Source organism: Dipodomys spectabilis, unplaced genomic scaffold (genome assembly GCF_019054845.1).
Source record: "Dipodomys spectabilis isolate Male_0828 unplaced genomic scaffold, ASM1905484v1 ptg000073l, whole genome shotgun sequence".
In the NCBI taxonomy this organism is placed as follows: Eukaryota; Metazoa; Chordata; class Mammalia; order Rodentia; family Heteromyidae; genus Dipodomys; species Dipodomys spectabilis.
This window is the reverse complement of record NW_024870750.1, coordinates 5880618-5905311: the sequence shown is the minus strand read 5'-3', so window position 1 is coordinate 5905311 and position 24694 is coordinate 5880618. Positions and strand designations below refer to the sequence as shown.

At 41.9% G+C, this 24694-nt stretch overlaps 1 protein-coding gene across 1 annotated transcript in view; it reads right to left on the bottom strand.

Annotated features, from left to right (window-relative positions):
• Prkch (protein kinase C eta) overlaps positions 1-24694 on the bottom strand; it is a 235237-nt gene that overhangs the window by 105165 nt on the left and 105378 nt on the right. The window contains exons 3-7 of the mRNA XM_042682558.1: positions 9492-9642; positions 8367-8401; positions 5235-5323; positions 3834-3963; positions 1782-1909 (exon numbers count right to left, since the gene is read on the bottom strand). Of these exons, the coding sequence (XP_042538492.1) occupies positions 1782-1909; positions 3834-3963; positions 5235-5323; positions 8367-8401; positions 9492-9642 (533 nt within the window). The remainder of the gene's footprint in view (positions 1-1781; positions 1910-3833; positions 3964-5234; positions 5324-8366; positions 8402-9491; positions 9643-24694) is intronic.

Sequence of the window (24694 nt, the reverse complement as noted above, 5' to 3'; positions counted from 1 at the left end):
AAGAGGTAGAGCACCTGTCTCATTCTGTTGCATCGTTGAAACCCTGGCACAAGCTGAAATCCTTCATCTCTTTTCACAGGGACAGCAGTCCTACAGATAAGAACCCCTCCCTCACCATTTTACATCCTGCCTGCCTCTCTAAAGTAGACAGACCGGGACTTTTCTAGTTCCTTCCTGAAATCAAGAAATATATTGTCTATAAAGATTCCTCAGTCAGTAGGCAGAAGCCTTTCAGGAAAAAGGAAATGAGGTGCTAAGTGCCAATATTCCCTAAGTTATCGAGAATCAGCGTGATTATACTTCCTTCTCTAAGCACCTAGGGATGATTTAACTGTTAAGTCTAGAGTTTCCCTGGACATGATTATCTTTTTTTTTTTTTTTGGATCTGGTTGTGGGGCCTGAACTCTGGGCCAGGGTGCTGTCCCTCAGCTCTTCAGCTCAAGGCTAACGCTCTACCACTTGAGCCACAGCGCCACTTCCGGCTTTTTTTCTTTTTGCTTATGTGGTGCTGAGGAATTGAACCCAGGGCCTCATGTATGCAAGGCAAGCGCTCTACCACTGAGCCACCTTCCTAGCCCCCCTGGACATGATTATCAAGCTACATCTTATAGTGCTCACAGTTACACAGTTATTGCTATTTCCCAGCTCTCTACAGATGCCAGAAAGGCAGGAAGACAAATTGCCCTGGGAGGGAGCCGAGGTTCTCAAGGACAGCCCCAAGTGGCAATCGTTCATGGAGGCTGTTAACCAAACACATCCAAGGCAACTGACCCAATTCTACCCACTCCTGAGAGCCTAGAGCAAGGAATTCCCACCAGGTGCTAACATAAACAAAAATGGCACTGAGGCTTGAACTCGGGGTGGTCTGGACACTGTCCCTGAGCTTTTTGGCTCAAGGCTAGTGCAAGTGGTTAAGTAGTAATAAGAGTCTCAAGGACTTGTCTGCCTGGGTTGGCTTTGAACCACGATTCTCAGATCTCAGCCTCTGAGTAGCTTGGAGTCAGGCATGAGCCACTGATGCCCAGCTAAGTTCAACCTCTTTTGAGATAAGAAAGCTGAAGCCCATGTTTTACTGGTACCTGTTCTACTCAGTTAGACTGTTCATCACACAGGATTCTGGGTTCTAAGTTTTTCACCAAACTAGAATGATAGAAAGCTGATTTTTTAAAAAAGAAAGAAAAAAAAATCACTTGTGGTGGTGGATTTGCATGCTCATTATTTCTTGTCATACAGATTCTTGTTTGTGGGATAATGTTTTCCCCCCTCTGGTCCTGGGGCTTGAACTCAGGCCCAGGGCACTGTCTTTGAGCTTCTTTTGTTCAAGGTGAGTGCTCTACCACTTGAGCCATAGAGCCACTTCCGGTTTTCTGGTGGTTAGTTGGAGATAAGAGTCTCCTGGACTTTCTTGCCCAGGTTCACTTTGAACTATGATCCTTAGATTTCAACCTGCTGAGAAGCTAGGATTACAGGCATGAGCCACTGGAACCCGGCTTACTTCCAGCTTTTTCTGAGTAGTTTATTGGAGATAAGTCTCATGGACCTTTCTGCCCAGGCTGACTTAGAACCCTGATCCTCATACCTTAGCCTCCTGAGTAGCTAGGCTTATAGGTGTGAGCCACCACTACGGGGTTACATTTTTTTTTTTTTTAAACTACCACAAGGCTATGTATATGCTAGAGATTAGAAACTTTGAGGATATCTTATGCTCTTATTTGGGGTCACCATATCTGAATAGATTTTTTTAAATTACAGTAGGTTAAAAAAAAAAAGCCAAATCTCACCGAAGTTGGGGAAATATTTCCAGGTTGGAGACCCATTCCTGCCAGGGTCTTGGCAAGCTCCACCGCATTTACACCACAGTTAGGGGCCACGTTGGCTTGACATCGAATATGTACATTCATTTTACATACTAGAAGAAGAGGAAAATAGAATCCACAGTCAGAAGTTGACCAGACATTACACACTGCAAGACAAAACTACCAACCTCAGTCAGCTCATAAAAATGAAACTCACATTTAAAACGATTCCTGACATTTTCTCTATTTCTCTTTTGTGCAGAAGCAGACATCCTGGTACTCAAAAAATATCCTATTATATAGATTTTTTCCATGACTTGATGAACCACGTTTCTGGAAACTACATGTAACAGTCATTGCTGACCTAACAATCCCATCTAAAGATGAAAGAAGCTTTCATCACTAGAATCATGTGGGTAACAAGGCACCAGCGTGTGTGCTGCAGAGAGATCTGTTGAAACAGGAGGAGGATGGTGTTTCTGGGAGCTGAGACTCTGTGAATGTCTCCCTTTCTGAGAATTGCAGCGGCTGGGCTGCCTGCCTAGTACAGAGACAGGAGGCATGTGCTCTGGGGGCTTGCGGTTTTGGGTGTTTGCAGCCTGTGGTTCTAGCTATGCTTTGGGGGAAGAAGAAGATAACCTTTAATGTACTTGAGGTCTGGGTATACAGCAGGTAGAAGAAGCAAGCAAAGCAAGCTAAGGTTCTTATGTTCAGGAAGGGGCTACCTGACAATGCTGGCTCCCAGGTTTAATCAGCAGAAATTTTAATTCAGGTCCCTTCAATGGGAGGACGCAGCAGCAGGGCATAGCACATCTCTGTGGCACAGAACCACATGTTCTTGGGAAATACAAGGGCTTTGTGAGTCCTGAATGTATGTCATTTAGGAATGCTTCTCCAAGAGAGCTTATGAAAAAGACTGTGACATCCAGTAGAAAGGAACCCCGAAACTGAAGCTTCATTAGCTTCGTGGGAAATTGATCCTTTACAAGAGACACAAGCCTACCGTGCCTCTCAAAGCCAGCACGCTGTCAGTAAGAACAAAAGTTATAGGAGCTGCATCATGGATGGTGTGCTCCTCTCAGGTAAGAGGGATGGAGGAGAGGCCCCGGAATGGCTTCGCACCAGCAAGAGCTAAACAAAAGCAGAAAGTGACTTCCACACTGGACATTCAGATTCAGTTGAAATCATCAGGTTGAAATCAAAGGAACTATACCACAGGAACCACAGGAACTATACAGACCTACTGGTTTGGTACTGTAGTAAAAATTAAAAAAAAAAACAAGTGAGCAGGTTCAAGTGGCTCACGTCTGTTTGATCCTAGCTACTCAGGAAGCTGAGATATAGGATTACTATTCAAAGCCAGCCTGGACAGGAAAGACCTTGAGACTCTTATCTCCAGTTAGCCACCAAAAAGCAGGAAGTAGAGTTGTGGCTCAGAGAGTGCATTGTCAGCCCTGAGCAAAAAAAAAAAGCTAAGGTAGAGTAGCACCTATGCCCTGAGTTCAAGCCCTAGTACTGGTACACAGGCATGTGCGCATGCTAGTGTGCATGCACGTGTGGTTGCGGGTGCGCACCCCCCCCCCCACACACAAGTACATGCATACTAGCTAGCTAGATTGCTGGAATTAACATTTGACTTCATGGTGTACGATTGCTGTGGGGATGAGACGCATTTCTCCTTCCATGCCTGACAAGGGATGTATAAAACTACGAAAAGATTGATATATCATATATCTAAGAATATCAGGCCCAAGTGCAATCTTAAACCTACACAATTCAGACACTGAGGCATGGTAGGACCCCAGAATGTCGGCATCTTACTTTTTTTGGGGAGGGGGGGCAGTCCTGGGGCTTGAACCCAGGGCCTGGGCACTATCTCTGAGCTTCTTTTGCTAAAGGCTAACACTCTACCACCTGAGCGACAGTGCTACTTCCAGCTTTTCCTGTTTATGTGGTTTCAAGAAATGGAACCCAGGGCTTCATGCACGCTAAGCAATCACTCTACCACTAAGCCACATTCCCAGCCCAGGGTCTCACTTTTACACTGAAGTCCTTGTCTCATTATTCCCCAGAGCAGGGAGCCGCAGTGATCGCAGAATGTCGGCACTTTGTAGTTGTGGATGTTGAACTTGTGTGGAATGTTGATTCCAAATCTCTGTTCAGCAATCTGGGGGGAGAACACAAGATGGCAAGAGCCAATATTTCATACCAATACCTGCTATAAAACCCATCATCCGAGCCCACCAAGCACAGTGTTTCTCTGACACCTGAGTTGGCTGTTAATTTATGGCTGTTACTTTATCGTTCTGGCTAATTACTTAGAACACTTGCTTTCCTTTTTCCTTTCCTTTTTTATTTTTTAACATTTTTCTGTGAGTTTCATCATACCATTGTCACACATGTCTATTTTCATGCATGTAATTTGTTTGGATTCATCCCCTATTACTTTTTTTTTTTCCAATTCTGGGGTCTGAATTCAAGGCCTGGGCACTGTTCTTGAGCTTCTTTTGCTCAAGGCTACTGTTCTACCACTTTGAGCCATAGCTCCACTTCCAGTTTTCATGTAGTTAATTGGAGATAAGTGTCTCACAGACTTTCTAACCCAGACTGGCTCTGAACCATGATTCTCACATCTCAGACTTACAGACATGAGTCACTGTTACCTTACTCCTCAGAGCTCTCTTCTCATTAGTAGAATTGATCCAAAGTGCTAATTTCCAGATGACATGGAAGGGACTCTCACAATGCAGTGTACTCATGATACCAAAAACCCCACAGAAATGGGGGCTGGGAAGGTGGCTCAGTGGTAGAGCGCTTGCCTTGCATGCCTGAGGCCCTGCGTTCGATTCCTCAGCACCACATAAGCAAAAAGAAAAAAGCCGGAAGTGGCGCTGTGGCTCAAGTGGTAGAGCACTAGCCTTGAGCTGAAGAGCTGAGGGACAGCGCCCAGACCCAGAGTTCAGGTGCCATGACTGGACCCCCCCACCAAAAAACCCCACAGAAATGAAATGCTATAATGCAAGTTTTTAAAAGGGAGCAATGGGGCAATGGTGGCGCACGCCACAATCCCAGCTTACTCATGAAAGCTGAGATGTAAGATTCACAGTTCAAAGCCAGCCTGGCCAGGAAAGTCTGTAAGATTTTTTTTTTCTTCAATCAACCAGCAAAAAAGTCAGAAATGGAACTGTGGCTCAAGTAGTAGAGTGCGAACAACAAAGCTAAGAAACAGTGTCAAGACTCAGTACCAACTATACCAACCAGGAAAAAAAAAAAAAGAAGAGAGGTGGGAGGAAGAGAGTGAAAAAGATGAAGAAAGAAAATGTGTGTGTGTGTGTGTGTGTGTGTGTGTGAGAGAGAGAGAGAGAGAGAGAGAGAGAGAGAGAGAGGGCCAGAGCGCCACAGAGCAGGTGCTTAATCAGCAAATGAGCATCCTCTTACCTTTGAATCCACTTTGTTAATGTTGTTTTGGCAAGTGCAGGCTGTAACAATTAGATGATGGCAGCGTTTATGGACGACGCAGGTGCACACTAGGAAATTAAATCCAGCAATTACACATTTATCAGAGGCACAGCGTCCAGCCAGTTAGCGGCAGAGTCAACGAAGGCTGTGTCGTGTCAACGTGGCTGGACTCGGATGTGCTGGCGGCCAGCACTGCTGTGCTTCCTACTTCCTTTGTCTCCACCCTAACAAAGACCTTTCCTTGTTCAAATCACAAGTCATCCAGTCCCCAGCTGATTGCCTTTCTCCCTAACTTTATTCTATCCTGCAGAGAATTTGTTCCACGGTGGAAATCTGGACACTTCTGTCTAAATAGGTTCACTGGCATCGTCTTGCCTATGAAGAACATTTAATTTCTCAGCTTTCAGGCCCTCCAGAGACTATCCCAAGCTTCCCGTCATCTTTCTTCCATGAGACCTATCTGCACCAACAAAAGTAAACAAATTTATCTTCCTAAAACGCTATGCGTGCTTTCCCTAGATCTAAGATATCCTTGCCTAGTGACTATATCTTAATGACAAGATACAGGTAAAAAATACCTCTCCCTTCTGGAAAGACTGATACTCTCCCTTCCTCCACTGATCCCCACAGCCCTGATCCTGCCCTCCTCCCTTCAAACCTTCCACACGAAGTACATGATGTCTTGTGCAGAACAGACACACAATAAATGTTTGCTGGATGGCTCAATCGATTGTCTGAATACTGACAACTTTTTTTTTGGAACAGTTTTTTTTCTCTCATTTTATAGACCGAGTCAATCTTATCCTTTAAGGAAGAACCCAAGCAATGAAGCAGTATGAAAATGTTCATTGTTAAAAGATCTTTTAAGACAGGTGGGAGGTTTTAGGATTAAGCACATAAAGACAAGTTGACATATCAGGCAATGTCTCTGCACCCTAAAACAAATCTTGTTTTCATCACATTGAGCTCTTAGAATAATCACATTGAATAAGCCCAGGGAACAAGGCTTTTTGAATCCACTGTTCACAAAGAAAGATCTTATTTTTTCCTGCTTAGCTTGGCTAATGTATTAATTTTATTGATCTTTTTGAAGAACTTACAGTTGGTTTTATGGGTTTTCTCTATTTTTTTTCTGGTTTCAATCATACTTTTTCTTTTGTTTATCTGAAACTTAAATTCTTCTTTCTCTAGTTTCCTACGGTAGGCATTTAGATGACTAATTGTAATATTTCTTCTCTTGTAACACATGCATTTAATGCTATACATTTGAGTACTATTTCTGTGTATTGCATGCATTCTGATAAGTTAGATTTCATTAACATTTGGTTCAAGGTATCTTTTTCCCAAGATTTTTTTTATGTTCTCTCAAGTTTTGTTTGACTTGTGTGTTAATTACAATATGCTGGTTAGTCTCAGATACTAAAAGATTTTCCAACTATCTTTCTGTCATTGGTTTCAAATTTAATTCCACTGCAGCCTAAGAATACGCTTATTATGTTTTTTTTTAATTCCTTAGTTAAGGTGGTTTCATGGCTCAGCATGAAGGCCCTGTTGGGAAACGTTCCTTGTAAGCTTAAGATGAGCATGTATCAGCTGTTGTTGCATAGTGTATTCTGTGTCAGTTGATCAACTACAGTAAGGTGGTTTAGGACAATCATATCCCTACCAATTTTCTGCCAGCAAATATCTAATAACATATTAAAGTTTTCAACTCTGTAGTTGTGAACTTGTTTATTTCTACCAGTGTTTGTCTTATGTATTTTGATGCCTATTGTTAGGTATATACTTGTTAAGCATTGATGTATGTGTGTGTGTGTGTGTGTGTGTGAGATTTTTTTTTGTGCTATTGGGCACTTAGTTTCCTTGCATAAAGGAGGCACTCTTACCATGAGCCATACATTCAACTAAAGTTTGAACTCAAGACTAGTGCTCTACCACTTGAGCCACAGCTCTACTCCTGACATTTTCGTAGTTCATTGGAAATAAGAGTCTCATGTCCATCCTGCCCAGGCTGGTTTTGAACAGTGATCCTCAGATCTTAGCCTCCTAAGTAGACTGGTGGCATGAGCCACCAGTGCCCAGTGTGTTGTTATATCTTTTGGGAGAACTGGCTCTGTTACTACATAAGACCTCTCTTTTTCCCTGATAAATTTCCTGATAATTATCTGATGCCATCTTTGTCTAAAATGTCTACCCATCTGTTTTTACAACAGAAAAGCAATTTGGAAATTGGCTTGTATACCGTATGCAGGCAACCTGAAGGCAGTGTTGTATTTCCCACATGTCCTGATAGTTCAATGTGATAAACAAAATTTTATCTTCTTTATTTCCTTAAGTGCTTTTCATGTTTTTGCAGAGACCAACTTTAAACAATAAAACTTTTCAGGGGGTGGGGAGGGGCTGGAAAGATGGCTCAGTAGTAGAGTGCTTGCCTCGCATGCATGAGTCCCTGGGTTCATTCCTCAGTACCACATAAACAGAAAAGGCCGGAAGTGGCCCTGTGGCTCAAGTGGTAGAGTGCTAGCCTTGAGCTGAAGAACTGAGGGATAGCACCCAGGCCCAGAGTTCAAGCCCCATGACTTACCAAAAAAGATAGAAAGAAAGAAAAAAACTTTTCTGGGTATTTTGACTTTAGAAATAATCATTCATTCTACACTATCTAAAATATAGCTAAGACCTAACCAAAACCTGAGTTATAACGAGATGGATGTCTCCTCTGAATTACAGAGATGTATGTATTACCATATTAACAAAAGGCATCCTGTTTTCTTTTGGTTTATTATTGTTATTATTACTATTTTGTCAGTTATAGGGCTTGAACTCAGGGCTCAGGCCCTGTTCTTGAGCTCTTTTGCTCAAGACTCGAGCGCTACCACTTTGAACCACTGCTCCACTTCTAGTTTTGGAGCAGTTAATTGGAGATAAGAGTCTCACCAGGACTTTTCTGCCGGGTCTGGCTTTAGACCATGGTCCTCAGCCTTATGAGTAGCTAGGATTACAGGCATGAGGCACCAGTGCCCAGCTTGGTATAAGCCACCAGTGTCCAGCTTGGCATTAATTATTGTTAACATAAGAACCAGATTAAACAGAGATGTGAACATATTTTCTTACCTTGGCATTGATAGCCTTGCTTTCCAAATACTCCCCTGTTCAAGGCAATAGAGAAAAAAAAACACTATCAGTCAAATATTTCAGTAATCACCTCCTATAATTACGATCCTTAAAAAATAAGTTTTGCTCTCTGGTCACTTGTGAAAAACAGAACTGTGATATGGGTGTGCGTGGCACTGTGTGAAAGAGCATGATTATTCTTTCCACAAATAGTAAATGTGCCTAATGCTGGCATTAATTAAAGATAACTGTTGATTAAGCTTATTTTATGCTATAGAGTTACCACTAGTTGATTTGTTCATTTTTATATATTTTTTTCTCCTAGGATCCCTAAAATTTCTCAGTCAGGTATACAGCATATTGGATTACAGTATAGGATTACATAAAGGCTATTTTCACCTTGCACTGTACATTATACAGTAGAAGACTACTGGGCACTTAGTTTTCTTGCAGAAAGCAGGCAATTTTACCATGAGCCATGCCTTCATCCATGATTTCTGCTCATTATATTTGAGATACGGTCTTGATTTCTGCCCAGGAAAGCACCTGGGCATGACCTATGGGAGGCTTCCAGGGAGTTAGGACAAAAAGTGTATGCCACTGTATCCAGCTTTTCATTGAGAAGGAGTCTCTTGAATTTTTTCTACCAAAACTGGCCTCAAACCCTAGCCTTAACAATGTTAACCTCTCAGGTAACTAGGATTACAGGCATGAGCCACCGGTGCCTGACAGAGTCTCACATTTTTGCCCAGACTCAGTTTTTATACTGTCTTCTCTCTACCAATACCTCTCACTCAGCTGGGATCACAGATATGAGCCGGCGTACCTGGTCTGATTTATTATTTCTTTCTTGATTGACTATAGCTTCTACGATTTATGGTTTAACTAGCCCATGACTCATTAATACTTTACCAAAATGATCAGAAAAAGAAATAATCTAAAACTTGGATCTGTATATTATTTCCATGTCTTTGCTGGCTCACCATGTTAGAAGAGGAAGCAAAAAAAATCAGATGCTAAAATATGTTTTTAACCACGTTTTATTCTGAAACCCTACATCGCCATGGGAAGCCTCTAGTAGAAAGAGGCTGGGGTGGGGAGTCAGGGGGAAGGGGGATCTCTTACCAGATAAACTCTCTGCAGTGAGAGCAGTAGGTGGGCTGCCTCAAGTAGGTGGCCATAAACTTGTGTCCGTTGATCTGGTGGACTCTCCTTCGCATAGCCCTTTGGCGCTTCCTGGTAAAATGTTTGAAGATCCGGTCTCTCTGGAGAGTGGCTGGATATTAAAAGGAAGGAAAAGAAGTAAAATCTAGTCACACTATTGAGAAAGTCTGACAGCTCAAATACTCAATTCAACATGTCTTGGGGAACCATTGTGCTTGCTCACTGAATGACTGAAATGGCTTCCTTTTTCTTTTTGTGCCAGTACTGGGGTTGAAACTCAGGCACTCACATTCTTGCTTGGCTCTTTCCAGTCCACTCGGCTGGTGCGCTATCACTTGAGCTACAGGTCTACTTCCAGCTTTTGGCTGGTTAATTGAGAGGTAGGAGTTTTACAGACTTTGGTCTAGGGTGGTTACTAGCCTCTATCCTCAGATCTGTCTCTTGAGTAGCTGGGATTACAGGCATGAGCTACCAGCACCCAGCTTGACTCTTACTTTTCAAGGGTAGACCTATTTGAATCTCTAAGATGCTATTCATTACCAGGTTACAATTGGCCACCTTGGGCTAATGTTACACAGACCACAAGTTTCCCCAGTAGTCCCATGAACATGACATCAACATGGCCTCTGTCTAAATGTCTGGGACATCAGGCCCAGCTCTGGGTTGCAATTACTGCTGGTGAGTCAGTTTCTTGTCATCTTACCCCTTCACGTCTAATGCCTTCTTTTTAAGTTCAGGGAAGGAACTGAGCCCAGCAGAAGCAATCAGCACAGAACCACCTTGGTTAGCCGGGACTAGTGGAAAGTACCCTAGGATGACTGCCAAGTTCTCTAACAACATCTTTTTTCAAAGTACTAGATCCCAGTCTGAAGAATCTGAAAGCTGTGCACTATCTAAAGATGGTAAATTATTATCTTCCATCTCATTATATGACTTTCCTCAATGTATGCAGAAACTTGAGATAAATCAAAGAAAGCTTACTTCTTCACTAACGTTTTCAAATAAATCAGTGGGGCACAGGAAATTCAAGGAATCCCGCAAGAAGGATTTGCTAATAAATTTAGAAGGTTGATGAAATAGAAGATTGCTTCTCCCTTAATTTTTGACAGATGATAACAGTACAACTTTATGGGGTACACTGTACTGTATGAACTCATTGATTTAGGATATTTAGGTTATCCATCATTTGAAACATTTATCATTTGTGATGAGACCATTCAGAATCCTCTCTTCTAGCTATTTTGAATCATATGATACAATATTATGAACGATAATCATCCTCTGTGTAAAAGAATGCCAGAAATTATTTCTCTGTCTGTGAATTTGCATTCAGTGTCTAAAATAAGACAGGCACCAGTGGTTCATGCCTGTAACCCTAGCTATTCAAGGGGCTGAGATCTGGAGATTGAGGTTCAAAGCCATCCCAGGCAGACAAATCCCCAAGACTCCATTCTAATTAACCAGCAATAATCCCGGAGTAGAGCTGTGGTTCAAGTGGTACAGTGCCAGCCTTGAGCAAAAAGAGCTAAAGCAAGAAGAAGAGATAGTGAGTTTAAGCCCCAGTATGGGCACAAAAGAAATCTAAAACAGCTGGGTGCTGGTGGCTCATGCCTGTAATCCTAGCTACTCAGGAGGTCTAGAGGAGGTTGAGATCTGAGGATTGAGGTTCAAAGCCAGCCCAGGCAGGAAAGTCTAGGAGACTCTTATCTTCAATTAACCACCAGAAAACTGGAAGTGGCACTGTGGCTCAAGTGGTAGAGCGCTGGTGTTGAGCTGACATGCTCAGGGACAGAGCCCAGGCCCAGAGTTCAAGCCCCAGGACTGACAAAAAAGAAAAAAAAAAAAACACCAAAACAACCTCAAATATATGTTAAGAAATAAAATATAGCAAAAGATATTACAGAAATATATTATATGTATTGTACACCGAGGATGGAAAGAGAACAAAAATCTAGGCCATAAAAAGATTCACAGACATGAAACTTAAGGAAGTTAAAGCTCTCTGGCAAATGGCACAAAACAGAAGGTTACTAGAAATACGTTAAAGTAAATGAAGACCTTCAGTACAAGGAAGAGGGCTACTATTTGGACTAAAATGTCCCAACTCTATCCAGAGTGGACATTTGAGATCCAGCAGCGGAATCATATTCTACATCTCAAATGAACAAATACTAAAATAACAATATCCATTTGGACAATGGCTGAAAAGAGGATAACCTGGCCCGGGGGCTGAGTTGTCCTAGCTTGTTCCCATCTACAGGTGGCGCTGTCCTCCTAGGGTTTTCCGGATACCATCAATGAGGTAACACATTCCAGGGGCTCAGCACAAAACAAGCCTCACTGCAGCAAACACTGCCACTTTTTCAAGAACAGTTCTCTTAGAAAGCAATTTGACAATGTCTGTCCAAGTTTTAAGTGTGCATTTCCTTGCATTCAGCAATCAGCCTGAAGAGTGTAAGCAGGAATGTACATGCTGCCTAGATATCAATTGCTATGTTCTTTTTTTTTTTTTTTTTGGTCTGTCATGGGGCCTGAACTCTGGGCCTGGGTGCTGTCCCTCAGCTCTTCAGCTCAAGGCTAGCGCTCTACTACTTGAGCCACAGCACCACTTCCGGCTTTTTCTGCTTATGTGGTGCTGAGGAATTGAACCCAGGGCCTCATGCATGCATGGCAAGCACTCTACCACTGAGCCACCTTCTCAGCCCTGCTAAGTTCTTTTACAAGTAAAAAGGAGAGGTAGCTAGGCACAGTAGCACATCCATGAGAAAAGAGGATTCCTTGAGCACAGAAGTTGAAGGCTAGCCTGGGCAACTAAAATGAAGAGGGAGAGGGAGGACTTGGGGTAGGTGTGGGCAGAAGGGGAGGGGAAAGAAAAGAAAACAGAGGAAAAGGAAGAGAGAAGAAGAGACCCTTAATATATATATAATATATATAATATTAATATATAATATATATTATATATCATTATATTATATATAATATATTGTTATATATTATATTTAATTATATATAATATGTTTATTATATAATAATAAATTATATTATATTTAATTATATATAATATGTTTATTATATAATAATAAATTATATTATATTTAATTATATAATATATTATATATTATATTATATTATTATATATTATATTATATATAGTATATAAGCTGGGCACCAGCAGCTCATGCCTGTAATCCTAGCTACTCAAGAGGCTGAGATCTGGGGATCACAGTTCAAAGCCAGCCCAGGCAGGAAAGTCCATGAAACCCTCATCTCCAAAATCTCCAAAAACAAACAAAACAAAACTGGAACTGGAGCTGCGGCTCAAGTGGTAGAATGTTAGCTGTGAGCAAAAGGAAACTCAAGAAACAGTGCCCAGGCCCTGAGTTCAAGCCCCAGGAATGGCAGAGGAAAAGAGAGAAAGACAGAGACAAAGGGGATTAACAATGAAAAGGAGCAAAAATAAAAGGGACTAGTAGAGAATGGGAAGAGAGGTGGCAGGAGGGATGAGTGTGGAAAGTGAGGGATAAATATGATCAAAGCACCTTGTATGAAAACATCAGAATAAAACTCACTACTTTGTATAATTAATGCATACCAAAATATTAAAAAAGTAACATCCCAAAGAACAAAATGCAGAAATAACCAAAAACTAATGTGGCTAAGGAACCAACAGTTTAAATTGTGCCTGTCTCACTTCACACCATCTTTGGCAAACCACCTAATCATTTTTAGTCTCAGGTTTCCCATCTGTCTCAAGAAGATAACACATATCCATCCTCAGCCCTATGAGCATAGCAGCATGATCAATATTCCTGAGAGGTTCCTACTATTTGGGGTCAAGGTCCCAGAAGAACAGAAGTCACCTTCTGCATTGCCTTCCTCCACCACACTTGATTTAGTATCCCCAGAGTGAGCAGGGTTTCATATTCCTTGGCTGGTAGATGACAGCAGTAGACTATCACACCATATCTAGTCTATGTGATCACTGGGCTAACACCACGGTGCTCACAGAGTACTGGCTGAAACAAGACCTGCACTGAATTACTCAACACTTATCACACGTACATGCAAATGACCTTCTCCCTAGGGGTCTAATTATGAAGCACTTACTTATTTAATCCTCTAAATCCATAAAGAGTAGTTAAAAGGTCAACTTTTGAGGATTGTTAATATTTCATAACAGTGAATCTTAACCCCCCCCCCCCCCCCATAGCTATTGCAAGAGCAGTAGCAAGACCTAAACATTTTCAGCTGGTTCCTTCTAACCAGGGAGACTTAGGAAGGGCTACTGGTCGAATCACTTCCAGGCTGTTTCTCTTATACCTCAGCTCCTGCCTCTTACCCTTGGAATATTATTTGTCCCTCTCCCCCACCCCCAATTAGACTTATCTTTCAAACCCTGTGACACCCTACACACATACCCCCTCCTCTCCCACCTCAGCCTATGTTCTCCCCAACCCTCAGCTAGGTGAAATGTGCTCTCTTGTTCCCAATATGCACCCTAACCTTTTCCCTTACTCTACAACCCCAGAGGCCTTGTCTCTTTGACCCGTGTCCCAGGCACTGGCCTCACAGGGGCATGGACTCCAACTGAACCTCACTCTTCCCTGCATTCTTTTTAGCAGGGGCCTCTGTTTGAAAAGCAAATATACCTGGTGGGACTCGTGTGCCCCTCCCCCCACCCCCACCCCCACCCCCAATCCCAACACTTGGAGGCTGAGGTAAAGAGGACTGGTTGAGTTCAAGGCCAACCTGAACACACTACATAGCACAGGGAGGGACAAAGGGTGAACACAAGCAGCAGTGGTACTCACTGAACACTACGATGAAAATGAACGATATAATTTGTGGATGGGGACAGGAAGAAAAAACTAGGAGTGAGGGAAGAGGTGACACTGTCCAAAATGAAATGTACTCATTACCTGTACATCACCTTTATAATGACAATAAAACTTAAAAATAAGTGTACTCATCCATGACCATATTTACACAAACCTGAGAATTTACAAGTTTTGAACACATATCCCCCTCCCAACCCACACACACATTTATGCACAAAAGCCATGGGATCTTCATGGCTTCCAATAGCTTTCTCTGCCACCACTCTTTTGACTAATGCCGGAACAAGAAGAAAACCCTCTCCCGTTGCACTGTCTTCACTCCACTGTGGACTGAACCCCATTTTACAACTTCTTTGTTGCATAGGGCTATTTACTCGGGCCTGACTTAAAAGGAACTAGGGGTCTGGGTGCTGGTGGTTCACACCTGCAATCCTAGCTACTCAGGAGGCTGAGATCTGAGGATCATAGTTGAAAACCAGCTTGGGTAGAAAAGTCACCTTGAGACTTTTTTTTTTTTTTTTTTGGTCGGTCGTGGGGCTTGAACTCTGGGCCTGGGCGCTGTCCCTCAGCTCTTCAGCTCAAGGCTAGCGCTCTACCACTTGAATACAGTACCATTTCTGGTTTTCTGGTGGTTTATTGGACTTTCCTGCCTGGGCTGGCTTTGAACCAAGATTCTCAGATCTCAGCCTCCTGAGCAGCTAGGATTACAGGCGTGAGCCACCAGCACCTGGCAACCTTGAGACCATTATCTCCAATTAACCACTAGAAAACCATAAGCAGTTCTGTGGCTCAAAGTAGTATGCTAGCCTTGGGCAAAAAAGCTCAGGGATGATGCCCAGTCCCCCTGGGTTCAAGCACCACAAAAAACCCTAAAATAATAGTAATAATAATAATAATATGGAACCAGGAGTCAATGACTCACACCTAGCAGGCTGAGATTTGAGGATTGTGGTTAGAAGCCTGCCCAGACAGATAAGTCCAGGAGACTCATTTTCAGTTAACCACTAAAAAGCTGGAAGTGGAGCTGTTGTAGAGTGCTAACCTTGAGCAAAAGAGCTCAAGGACAGTGCCCAGGCCCTGAGTTTAAGTACTGGCACGCGCACACACACACACACACACTGCCCCCCACCCCACTAATACCAGACTGCTTAATTCTATTGTGCCTTATACCATACTAGCTTTGCGAAATCTTTGAGCTCTCATTTCAGCTGGGCACGTTAGGCAACCCTAACATGCTCTGCAGCCAACACTTGTATCACAACTGCTGCTGCTGAGCTTGTGAGGTGCCCAGCCCCTCACCCTCCTCCCCTAAGTAAATAGGAAGCTGGCTTGGTGCCCAATGGGGAAATTCACATTCCACTCTCCAGTGCTCCAAAGCCGGCTGGGTCTCTCTGAGCTGGGTCTCTCTGGCTGGGTCTCTCTGGGCTGGGTCTCTCTGGGCTGGGTCTCTCTGGGCGTGGTCTGACAAGGCGCCCCACCAACAGGGTGCAGGGTAGTTAAGTCAAATGTAGGAACAATTGTCCTTAAGTCAAGTTCTACTTCACAAAACCTGACTGTCATCACACACTTGTTTTGACAACTTTAGAATGTGCATGTGACCAGGATCTATCAAACCACCACAGGGTAAGATTTCAGTTGCCAAAGGTGGTGCTGGACTGAAATTCTGGCTGGTCACGCGAGGCTTTGTGGGAAGGAATGCCACTCTGCCATCTCTAAGCGAGGACTGTGCTAGCCTTCCCTCCCAAGTGACACACAAGCGTCACCCTCCAGCCTTTGGTTCCACCTACCTGAATTTAAGGTTTCCTATTCCAGTGGTAGAAATATGTATTTGCAAGTACTTTTTCACACATGCTGAAGTGGAAGCATTGCATGGATCCCAGTTCTTAATTTTTAAATGTGTAAGCAAATTAAATCAGAGAGAGAGAGAGAATGAATGTAAGGCACAGTACGTTTTAGTGTTCAGAAATACTGACTTCAACTGAAGGAAGGAAATTGCTTGTATGTAAATGGCATTTAGCTCTGTTAAACTGACCCTGCCGGACAGCAAAGGCACTGCAGCAGCAGGGCACAGTGTGGATGATCTTCCAGGCTGCACAGAGTAGCTGACAGCCTTTCTGCACAACCAGCAGTGGGTATGGGGTAGCTGAAGCTTTGGGAGCTGAAGTTGGAGATGAGTTCTGCTTCTCTTTGTCTTATAAGCTGGAGAACGGGGGAAGAGGAGGGGAGCAAGTTGTTTTGCCTTTTGTGCCTGTCTCTCAGAGATGTGTCACCATTGGAAAAGTTCCCCATCATAATTGCTATTAAAACCCTCTCAGAGGTGGCTCACACCTGTAATACTAGCTACTCAAGAGGCTGAAATCTGAAGATTATGCTTCAAAGCCAGACCTGGGCAGGAAAGTCTGTGAGACTCTGATCTCCAATTAACTACCAAAAAGCTGGAAGCAGAAGTATGATTCAAGTGGTAGAGCCCCAACTTTGAGGAAAAAAGCTAGAAGACAGCATCTAGTCCTTGAGTGTAAGTACCAGGAACAGAGCACGTGTGCACGCACTCACGCACGCACACACACACACACAATCTTACTTCACCTTACCACAGGACTGTAGAAATTCAAAGAATGTTTAATTAAGTTGTCTGTGTGAGAGAGAGGAAATAACACCCAGGAAATCAATACCTAAGCAAGTGAAATGACATGCACATGTAGCCAGCTGGTGCCAGAACCCCAAACTCTTCTGTTCATGCTTTTATCCTAAAGCAACATGATATGCCAAAAGGCACTGACCGTGTCCCCGATTAACTTTAGGTCTCCTATAATCCCTGGAAAGTGATTTTAAAAAATCCTGGAAACTAACAGGAAAGGCAAGTGAGGCCAAACAGCCCCTGATAGAAGAGGACGCCAGGCCCTGTTTACGACAGCTGAACTACTGAGAAACTCTATCAAATATCTCATTTTCTTCTTCCTGAGATAGTTGCTTTGTTATTTGATGCACATGGTAAAGTAAGGCTGTGGGGGAAAAAAAATCAGGAAAACTTTAGAGTTAACCAAAAGTTACTAGTCAAGAAAAAGCCAGAAAATACCATATTTATTTATGCTTACAAAATAAGTCTCTGGAAGAAAATGAACTAATATAGCAAGAAGGTTCTGCTTAACATCATCAACCATTCTGATGAAGCCACCATCTGATCCCAGAGCCTTGGCATGAAGAATGACGCAGAAAAGTATCAGGATAGGCAATCCCTGTGTGAGTCAATAATGATCTGCACAGAAAGACTAAGGACGTACATCAAATCAACACAAAACTTCAACAAGCAAGTCCATGCCAGCTGTGTGTGGGAGCAGTTAGTGGGTGCTGAGTGAACAGGGCATCACAGGAGATGCCTATCTGACCCTCTGATCAATTAGGGAAGACTTCAGAAAGGGGAGGAAACTAGCAGGAGTTGGGAGAGAGGAAGGATAATGTAGTGAAAGCAGGTTCTGGGGACTACTGTTAGTGCCAGGGGCCAAAGTATATGGTAGCTAAGAATCTCTGCAAAAGCCTCCGAGTGGCACCGGTGTAGCCACCTGCTTTCCTTTTTCTTTAGTAAAAGAGGTTAACTACATGACTCACAGCGATTTCCAAATTCAGATGGAGTGATCAGACTCAGTGTTAGGAGTCCTGGCTCTACAGGAGCTGTTCCCAGGTGTTTCTCGGGGATCTGGCTCCTTCCAGGGAAGCTCACCTGATACCCACCATCTTGTGCATAGATGGAGACTCTCAGCAAAAGAAAAATGGGAGAAGATATTTATTGCTAGACTGATTTTGTTGAATAGGACTCAACTTCCCAACACATACTTTCTTCCCCATCAGTCCAGCCTCCTGTGCTAGCAGCGGTGACTAGAAAGAATTGTGTGAAATGGCACTGAAGTTCCATCGAGAGCCGTGGGAAAACCTCTCATCACGCTGGTAGAAGAGCATCCTAGAATCCTACCTTCTGCACCTCTTCTCAGTACACAAAAGGGGGATGAGCTGTGGTTCAAGTACTAGCCTTTGGCCAAAAAAAAATATCTAATGGACAGCAACCAGGCCCTGAGTTCAACCCCCCCCCTCACACACACACACACACACACACACACACACACACACACTCACACACACACACACACACACAGATTCCTTGATGAATCAACACCAGTAGTTTTCAGGGAGAAGAGAACGATGCTCCCTCAGATTTGGGTGAGTCATTTTGGGGGTACAAAATCATCATTACTCTCTCTGTCCTCCAATCTAAAAAGTACTGTCACCCCCAAGTTTAAGTTAAATTATGTATCTTGGGGCTTATATGCTTAAAAATGTAAGTACTTTTTGATCTAGAAAAATTTTCTTTCTTGGAGATAGAATTTATTACTAATTTAAATAATAACCGTTCTGTGCATGTACTAGGTATCTAGAAACTTTTCTCTTTTTTTGAGATGGAATTTCTTATTACTAATGTAGATGACAATCCTTTTGTGTGTATACTAATTATCTTATTTTTCCTTCTGAGAATTGTTTGTATCTCTTGCCTAGATCTTCTACTGAGTTATCTGTCTTATTTTATCTTTTTTAAAGGAGGTACACGTATATTTTGTAATTTTTTTCCAATTAGACATATTTTTAAAAATCTAAGAAAGTTTTTCTTGTATCCTTTATTATGAAATTCGGGTAGAAAATGGCCCATTCATGAGTTCCAATCCCCACAACAAGTTTTTAAATGTGACATAAGGGAACAATACAGTTGTTAAAAGTAACAAAAAGATCTCTTTTGCTCTTTTGACACTCTCTCTCTCTCTCTCATGTATATGTACACACACACACACACACACACACACACACACACACACACACACACACACACACACACACACACACACACCGGAAAACACCATGATGGGAAAATACAAAAAAACACAGAAAATTATAATGGAATTTGAAAAAAGACTCTTGACAGTATTTGGGGTGAGGAAGGGTGTTGAACTCAAGGCCTTGTTCTTACTAGGCCAGTGCTCTACCACTAAGCCATGCCACCAGCCCATTTGGGGGGCTTTTATTTTTGAGATATGGTCGAGGCTCCTGCCTGGGCTGCAATTCACCAATTTAGGCTTTCCTAAAAGGATAAAAGGCAAGTGCTACTATACCCAGCTCTTAGCTGAGAAGAAGTCTCACGAAGTTTTCTGTCTGGACTGACCTCAAACTGATCTTCTCCTAAATAGCTAAGATAATAGGTGTGAAACACCAGCTCCTTGCTAAGAAAGTTTCTTGTTAAAATCATCTTAAACCTGATTGTACAAATAATCATGGAACAATGTCAAATACATGCACTATATAGACATTTAGTCTCGTATTATTAATACTGTACATGCTGGTTTGACAACTATTTTTACCCAAAATATATTTTTTAAGTGACTGTTTCTGTTCCAAGTCACCAGATACCAGGAGCAGATCCTCCTATGCAAGTAGGGCCTTTTGGCTGGAAATCTGTTTTTCTCTTTCACTTGCTTGCTCTACATCCTCTACCCCTTACTCCAGCTTCCAAACCCAGGTTGGTCTTCCTTCCTCACAAAGGAAAAAAAAAAGATCCTTATACAAACAACCTGTCCAACCAAAATCTTTTCCAGATAAACATGTGTTTCCTGCTGAGAACTAAAAGAATCCTGCCCTTTAGTTTGGTTTATTCCACACACACCCTCCCCTTTTTTTTCCTTTCTCTACTCTGGATTTCTAAGTTCTTGTCTAAGATTTCATGTGCTGGGTTGATGAATTTACAAAAACCTTACAGGGAATGAGTGAAGGCGAATGGGAGGTCATTGCCTACTTTCCAACTCTGCCCCATCGCTGGAATGAAATCTATGCTGCCTCCTTCGTGATTGCGGATGGATGATTGGAGACAGACTCACTCAAAACCTGACACAGGTCAGGTGTGGATGGCTCTGAATATTCAGGCTTTAATAATCTGGTACATAATCTAAAAATACAAAAGCTCAACAAATTATAAATATTCCCACTGAAAAAAATGAGAAGTAACAAACCTCTAGACTCTAGATTGTCATTCAATTCACAACTCACTTCTGAGGCCAGGAGTTACATTGATCAAGAGACACTGTATTCCTAAACTGCTTTGTTGGATGACAACCTTCGTACAACCACTTAAAGATAATAAAAATACAAGCTACTGAACCAGTTTGGATCATGATGTAGTGAGGGGAGGTTCTTTTCTGGTCTGGTCTGTTAGGTGTTCTAAAAGTGATCGATCATTCACCACAAACACACCTTCACTAAATAAACTTCAAGAGCGTGCTTCGAGAAGGAGGGTAGTGATCCAGAAAGGTCTGAGACACACAAGAAAATGGTGAGTTTAAAAACTATAACCATGTAGGGAAACATAAACAGCGATACCATGTTAGAATTATTATGTCTAGAGAGGTTTCAAAATAAAACACTTGTTAAAAATCTAAAATACCACCAGGCACGGACTCACACAATCCTAGCTACTCAGGAGGCTGAGATCTGAGGATTGCAGTTCAAAGCCAGCCTAGGCAGCAAAGTCTATGAGACTCTTATCTTCCATTAACCAACAGAAAAGTTGGATATGGAGCTGTGGCTCATGTGGTAGAGCACTAGTCTTGAGCAAACGAAGCTCAAGACCAGTGCCAAGTCCTAAGTTCAAGCTCCAGGACTGGCACAAAAAAAGGAAAAAAGAAAAAAGAAAAAGCTAAAATATCCAACAATTGTACCTAAGACAGGAGGAAGCCAAATGTGTTTAGAAGCATTCTAAGATTCTTCCTTTGCTCTCTAGAAAGGGAGAGAGGTTTACATTCCAAGCAGAACCATTTTATAAAGTTGATGTTTTCCAAACAAAAAGAAGTAGCAACAACTTTTAAATAAGGAACTCTAACTCCTTGATGAGACACAAACCTCTAACACAGGTAGAAAAAGTAAAAGATGAAAGAAGATGCCTTGCAGCCAAATTCATGTCAAATGACATGTATTTCTGCCACTGAACAGATGTGACCACATGACAGTACAAGGTCTGTTTCAATAGGAACACAATATATTGTAATTCTACATATTGAATTGCATGGCTTTAAAATAAACTAACAAACAATATTTCATCACTGTGTAAGTATCGTTCAGGGCAGAACTGAAAGGTAGGACAGGATCCCATGTTCACTTCTGAGCATCCACTCTGGACCACTCTACAGAAAATTCTCCTGGGGTCAGAAGTGTGGTTCAGTTGGTAGAGTGCTAGTCCATCAGGTACCGAATTCTAATCCCGGCCTCAGACCAAAATATAAAAAATACTCTGTCAAGCTCAAAGACACTCTCTATTCTCTTAGTTCATTAGCTGGTGTCTTCCTATCCAAGGTCTACTTTCATTTCTCTTGATTTCAGGGTCATAGAGTAGAGGTGTGTTCACTGCTATAAGAAACTGCTAGACCATGTTCCCCACAGTGGTTATATAATTTTTCACTCTTTCAAATGGTATGAAGAATTCAAGTGCTCCACTATCTGAAAATGTTTCCTGGTTAGTCTTTTAGCCACTATGGGGTATTTTATTGTGATCTTAATTTGCATTATCCTAGTGCTTATTGGCCATTTATATTTCTTCTTTTAAGAAACATGTCTGTTTGAATATTTTGCTCTTGATTTTTTTTCTAAATTGAGTTATCTTTCATTTGAATTTTGACTTTCTTATATGACTTTTGGGGGGAGGACTTAGCAACTGTTTTTCCTAAAAGAAGCAGTACCTCTACTGCTGATTTCATAACATTTACCTGTGAACTCTCTGTGCAAGACCGAGTCCAGATTAAAGATAACAAAGAAAGTTGCAGACAGATTAGGGGTTATGTCAACTCTCCAGCCGTATTTCAGAGGAAAGGCATAAAAGCTATGCTTGTGGCTTTTGTAACTTTTTATAAAATTTATTTATTTATTTTTTTATTGTGAGAATACCGTATAGAGTAGTTGCACAAATGGTTTTAAATTCCAGAAGTCAGGTGATGAGTGCAATGCATCATGATTGGTGCCACCCACTCCATTATTCTACTTGTGTTTCTAAAATCACAATTATATAGCAACATAGAATCTCATGCCTGGGCCAAGTTTTTCTACCATTTCTAGCTAAGTAATATAATAAAGCTAAATGTTAACAGTCCCAAGTTTTAAACAATCCCTCTTACATGGATTCTTCTTCCTTCCTCTTCACAATTCCCAGCATCAGTGCATAGGTTTATCTTTCCATTCCATCTTAGCATCTGCCACTGCCTGTAGTCCATGGCACAGTCCATAGGACACACAATCTGGATTCCCTGAGGGTCTGCGAGCCTTGGCCATGGGTTGATTGGCATCTCTTGGTTTGGAAGTGAGTATTTGGAAATAGCTATTATATAGACTCTAGGTTTAAAAGAAAAAAAACACCTTAAATCCATCTTTGATCTCAAAGGTCAAAAAAATAAGAGAATGGGCACATGCCATCTAAGTGAAATGCACTTATCATGGTTCAAGGGCCATCTGCCCTTCAGAACAAGACTTGAGCCAGTTCTCTAGGATTCTACCTGAGCTGTTGCTCATAGCTGACACACTGGATCCTTACTGAGGACACAGTTGTTCTGGGAAAACAGGCCTCAAGCTCCCTGTGCTCCTTCTGGTCTTCATGTCATTCTTTTTTTAAACAAGTGTAAGAGTCTGTTTCATATGACTTATGAGGGGTTTGGTGTTTCCTTCTCTTCCCCACTGGATCTGGAACTTCATACAAAGTACAATCAGTCTCTAAACAATTAAAGAGGTAATTCTTCTAGCCATAATTTGGTTTGCTTTAAAGTTATTTTTTTAACATTTGGCCTTGAATATGAAATACATAATAATGGGATATAAACAATAGCCTTCAGATTTCCTTAAACATCTCACCAAACATTAAAAAAAAAAAACAAACACAACACTGGTGGCATGGCTGAAGTAACAGCCTAAAAAAAAAAAAAGGAAAAAAAACTATAATTATTGAAAGTTTTCTCCACTTTCTCTTCTAAAAAGACATTTTAAAATCATAGAAAAAAAAACCTAACTGTAAAAGAAAAAAATTAACAAACTTTATAGATTGGGCACAGTGGCTCGGGCCTGTAACCCTAGTTATACTGGAAATGAACATCAGAATTGTAGCCGAAGGTCAACCTAGGACAAAAGTTAAAAGTTTCCGTCTCAACCAACAGCTGGATATGGTGGCATATGTCTATCATCCCTACTAAACAGGAAGTATAAAATAGTAGGCTCACTGTCCAGGCAAGCCCAGAGAAAAATGATTCTATCCCTCAAACAACTAATGCCAAAAGGGTGGGGGTATGGTTCAACTGGTAGAGCTTCTGCCCAGCAAAAAGGAAGTTCAAATTTAAATATCACAAAAACAATAATAACAAAAATTATATATTTATGGGCAATCGAGAAATCTCAGAGGCAGACTAGAAGGCAATATTTTCTGTGATTGACAGACACAGTGATTTTTCATTTTTTCCAAATTAAGTGGTTCTGACACTTACGAAGGCATAGCTGGTGTTTCAGCGTGAAATCACAGCTCCACTTAGTGAAATAAATGGACCTGATATTAAACAACTTGTTTTGGTGGACAGCAGCAGCACTGGCTGCTCAAGTCAGAAGAAAAAAGCAGGTTCTGCTCTTCTGAGCATCTGAAAAGACTGGTATGGTAATAAAAGCTTAGGGAACTAACTCCTGGAAGGACTCTGTGGCTTGCTTCCCCAATGCAAATGTCAGTCAGCTCATTCCTGAAACCCTCACTCAGGAGAGAAGAAAGAGGCCCATTTCCTCACTCAAAACTCTGCTTTTGTTGCTGGGTGAGAAAATGGCTCGGCAAACACGGAGATAACACAGTTGGCTCCACACTGCTATTATAACTTAAGTGATTTTGAACAGAGACTAGTATTTTAAAAATAAGCTATCATCTTTCACTTAAACGTACAGAAATAACAGCCAGGCCCCAGTGGCTCCTGGTTGACCATAGTTCCAGCTACTTGCGAAGCTGAGATTTGTCTGGAGAATCAAGGTTCAAAGCCAGCCCCAGCAGAAAAGTGGATGAGACTCCATCACCAACAAACCAGCAAAATGCTTGACTAGAGGTATGGTTCAAGTGGTACTGTTCCAGCTATGAATGAGAAAGCTGGGCAAGCATGAAATTCTGAGTTCAAACCCCAGTTTCATCAAAACACACAAACGAAAACCTACTTGAATAACAGACAACCATCTTCTTGCAGTATTTGTGGCACACACCTCTTAGACTTCCTTGGGACAAAACTCTCATGCTAG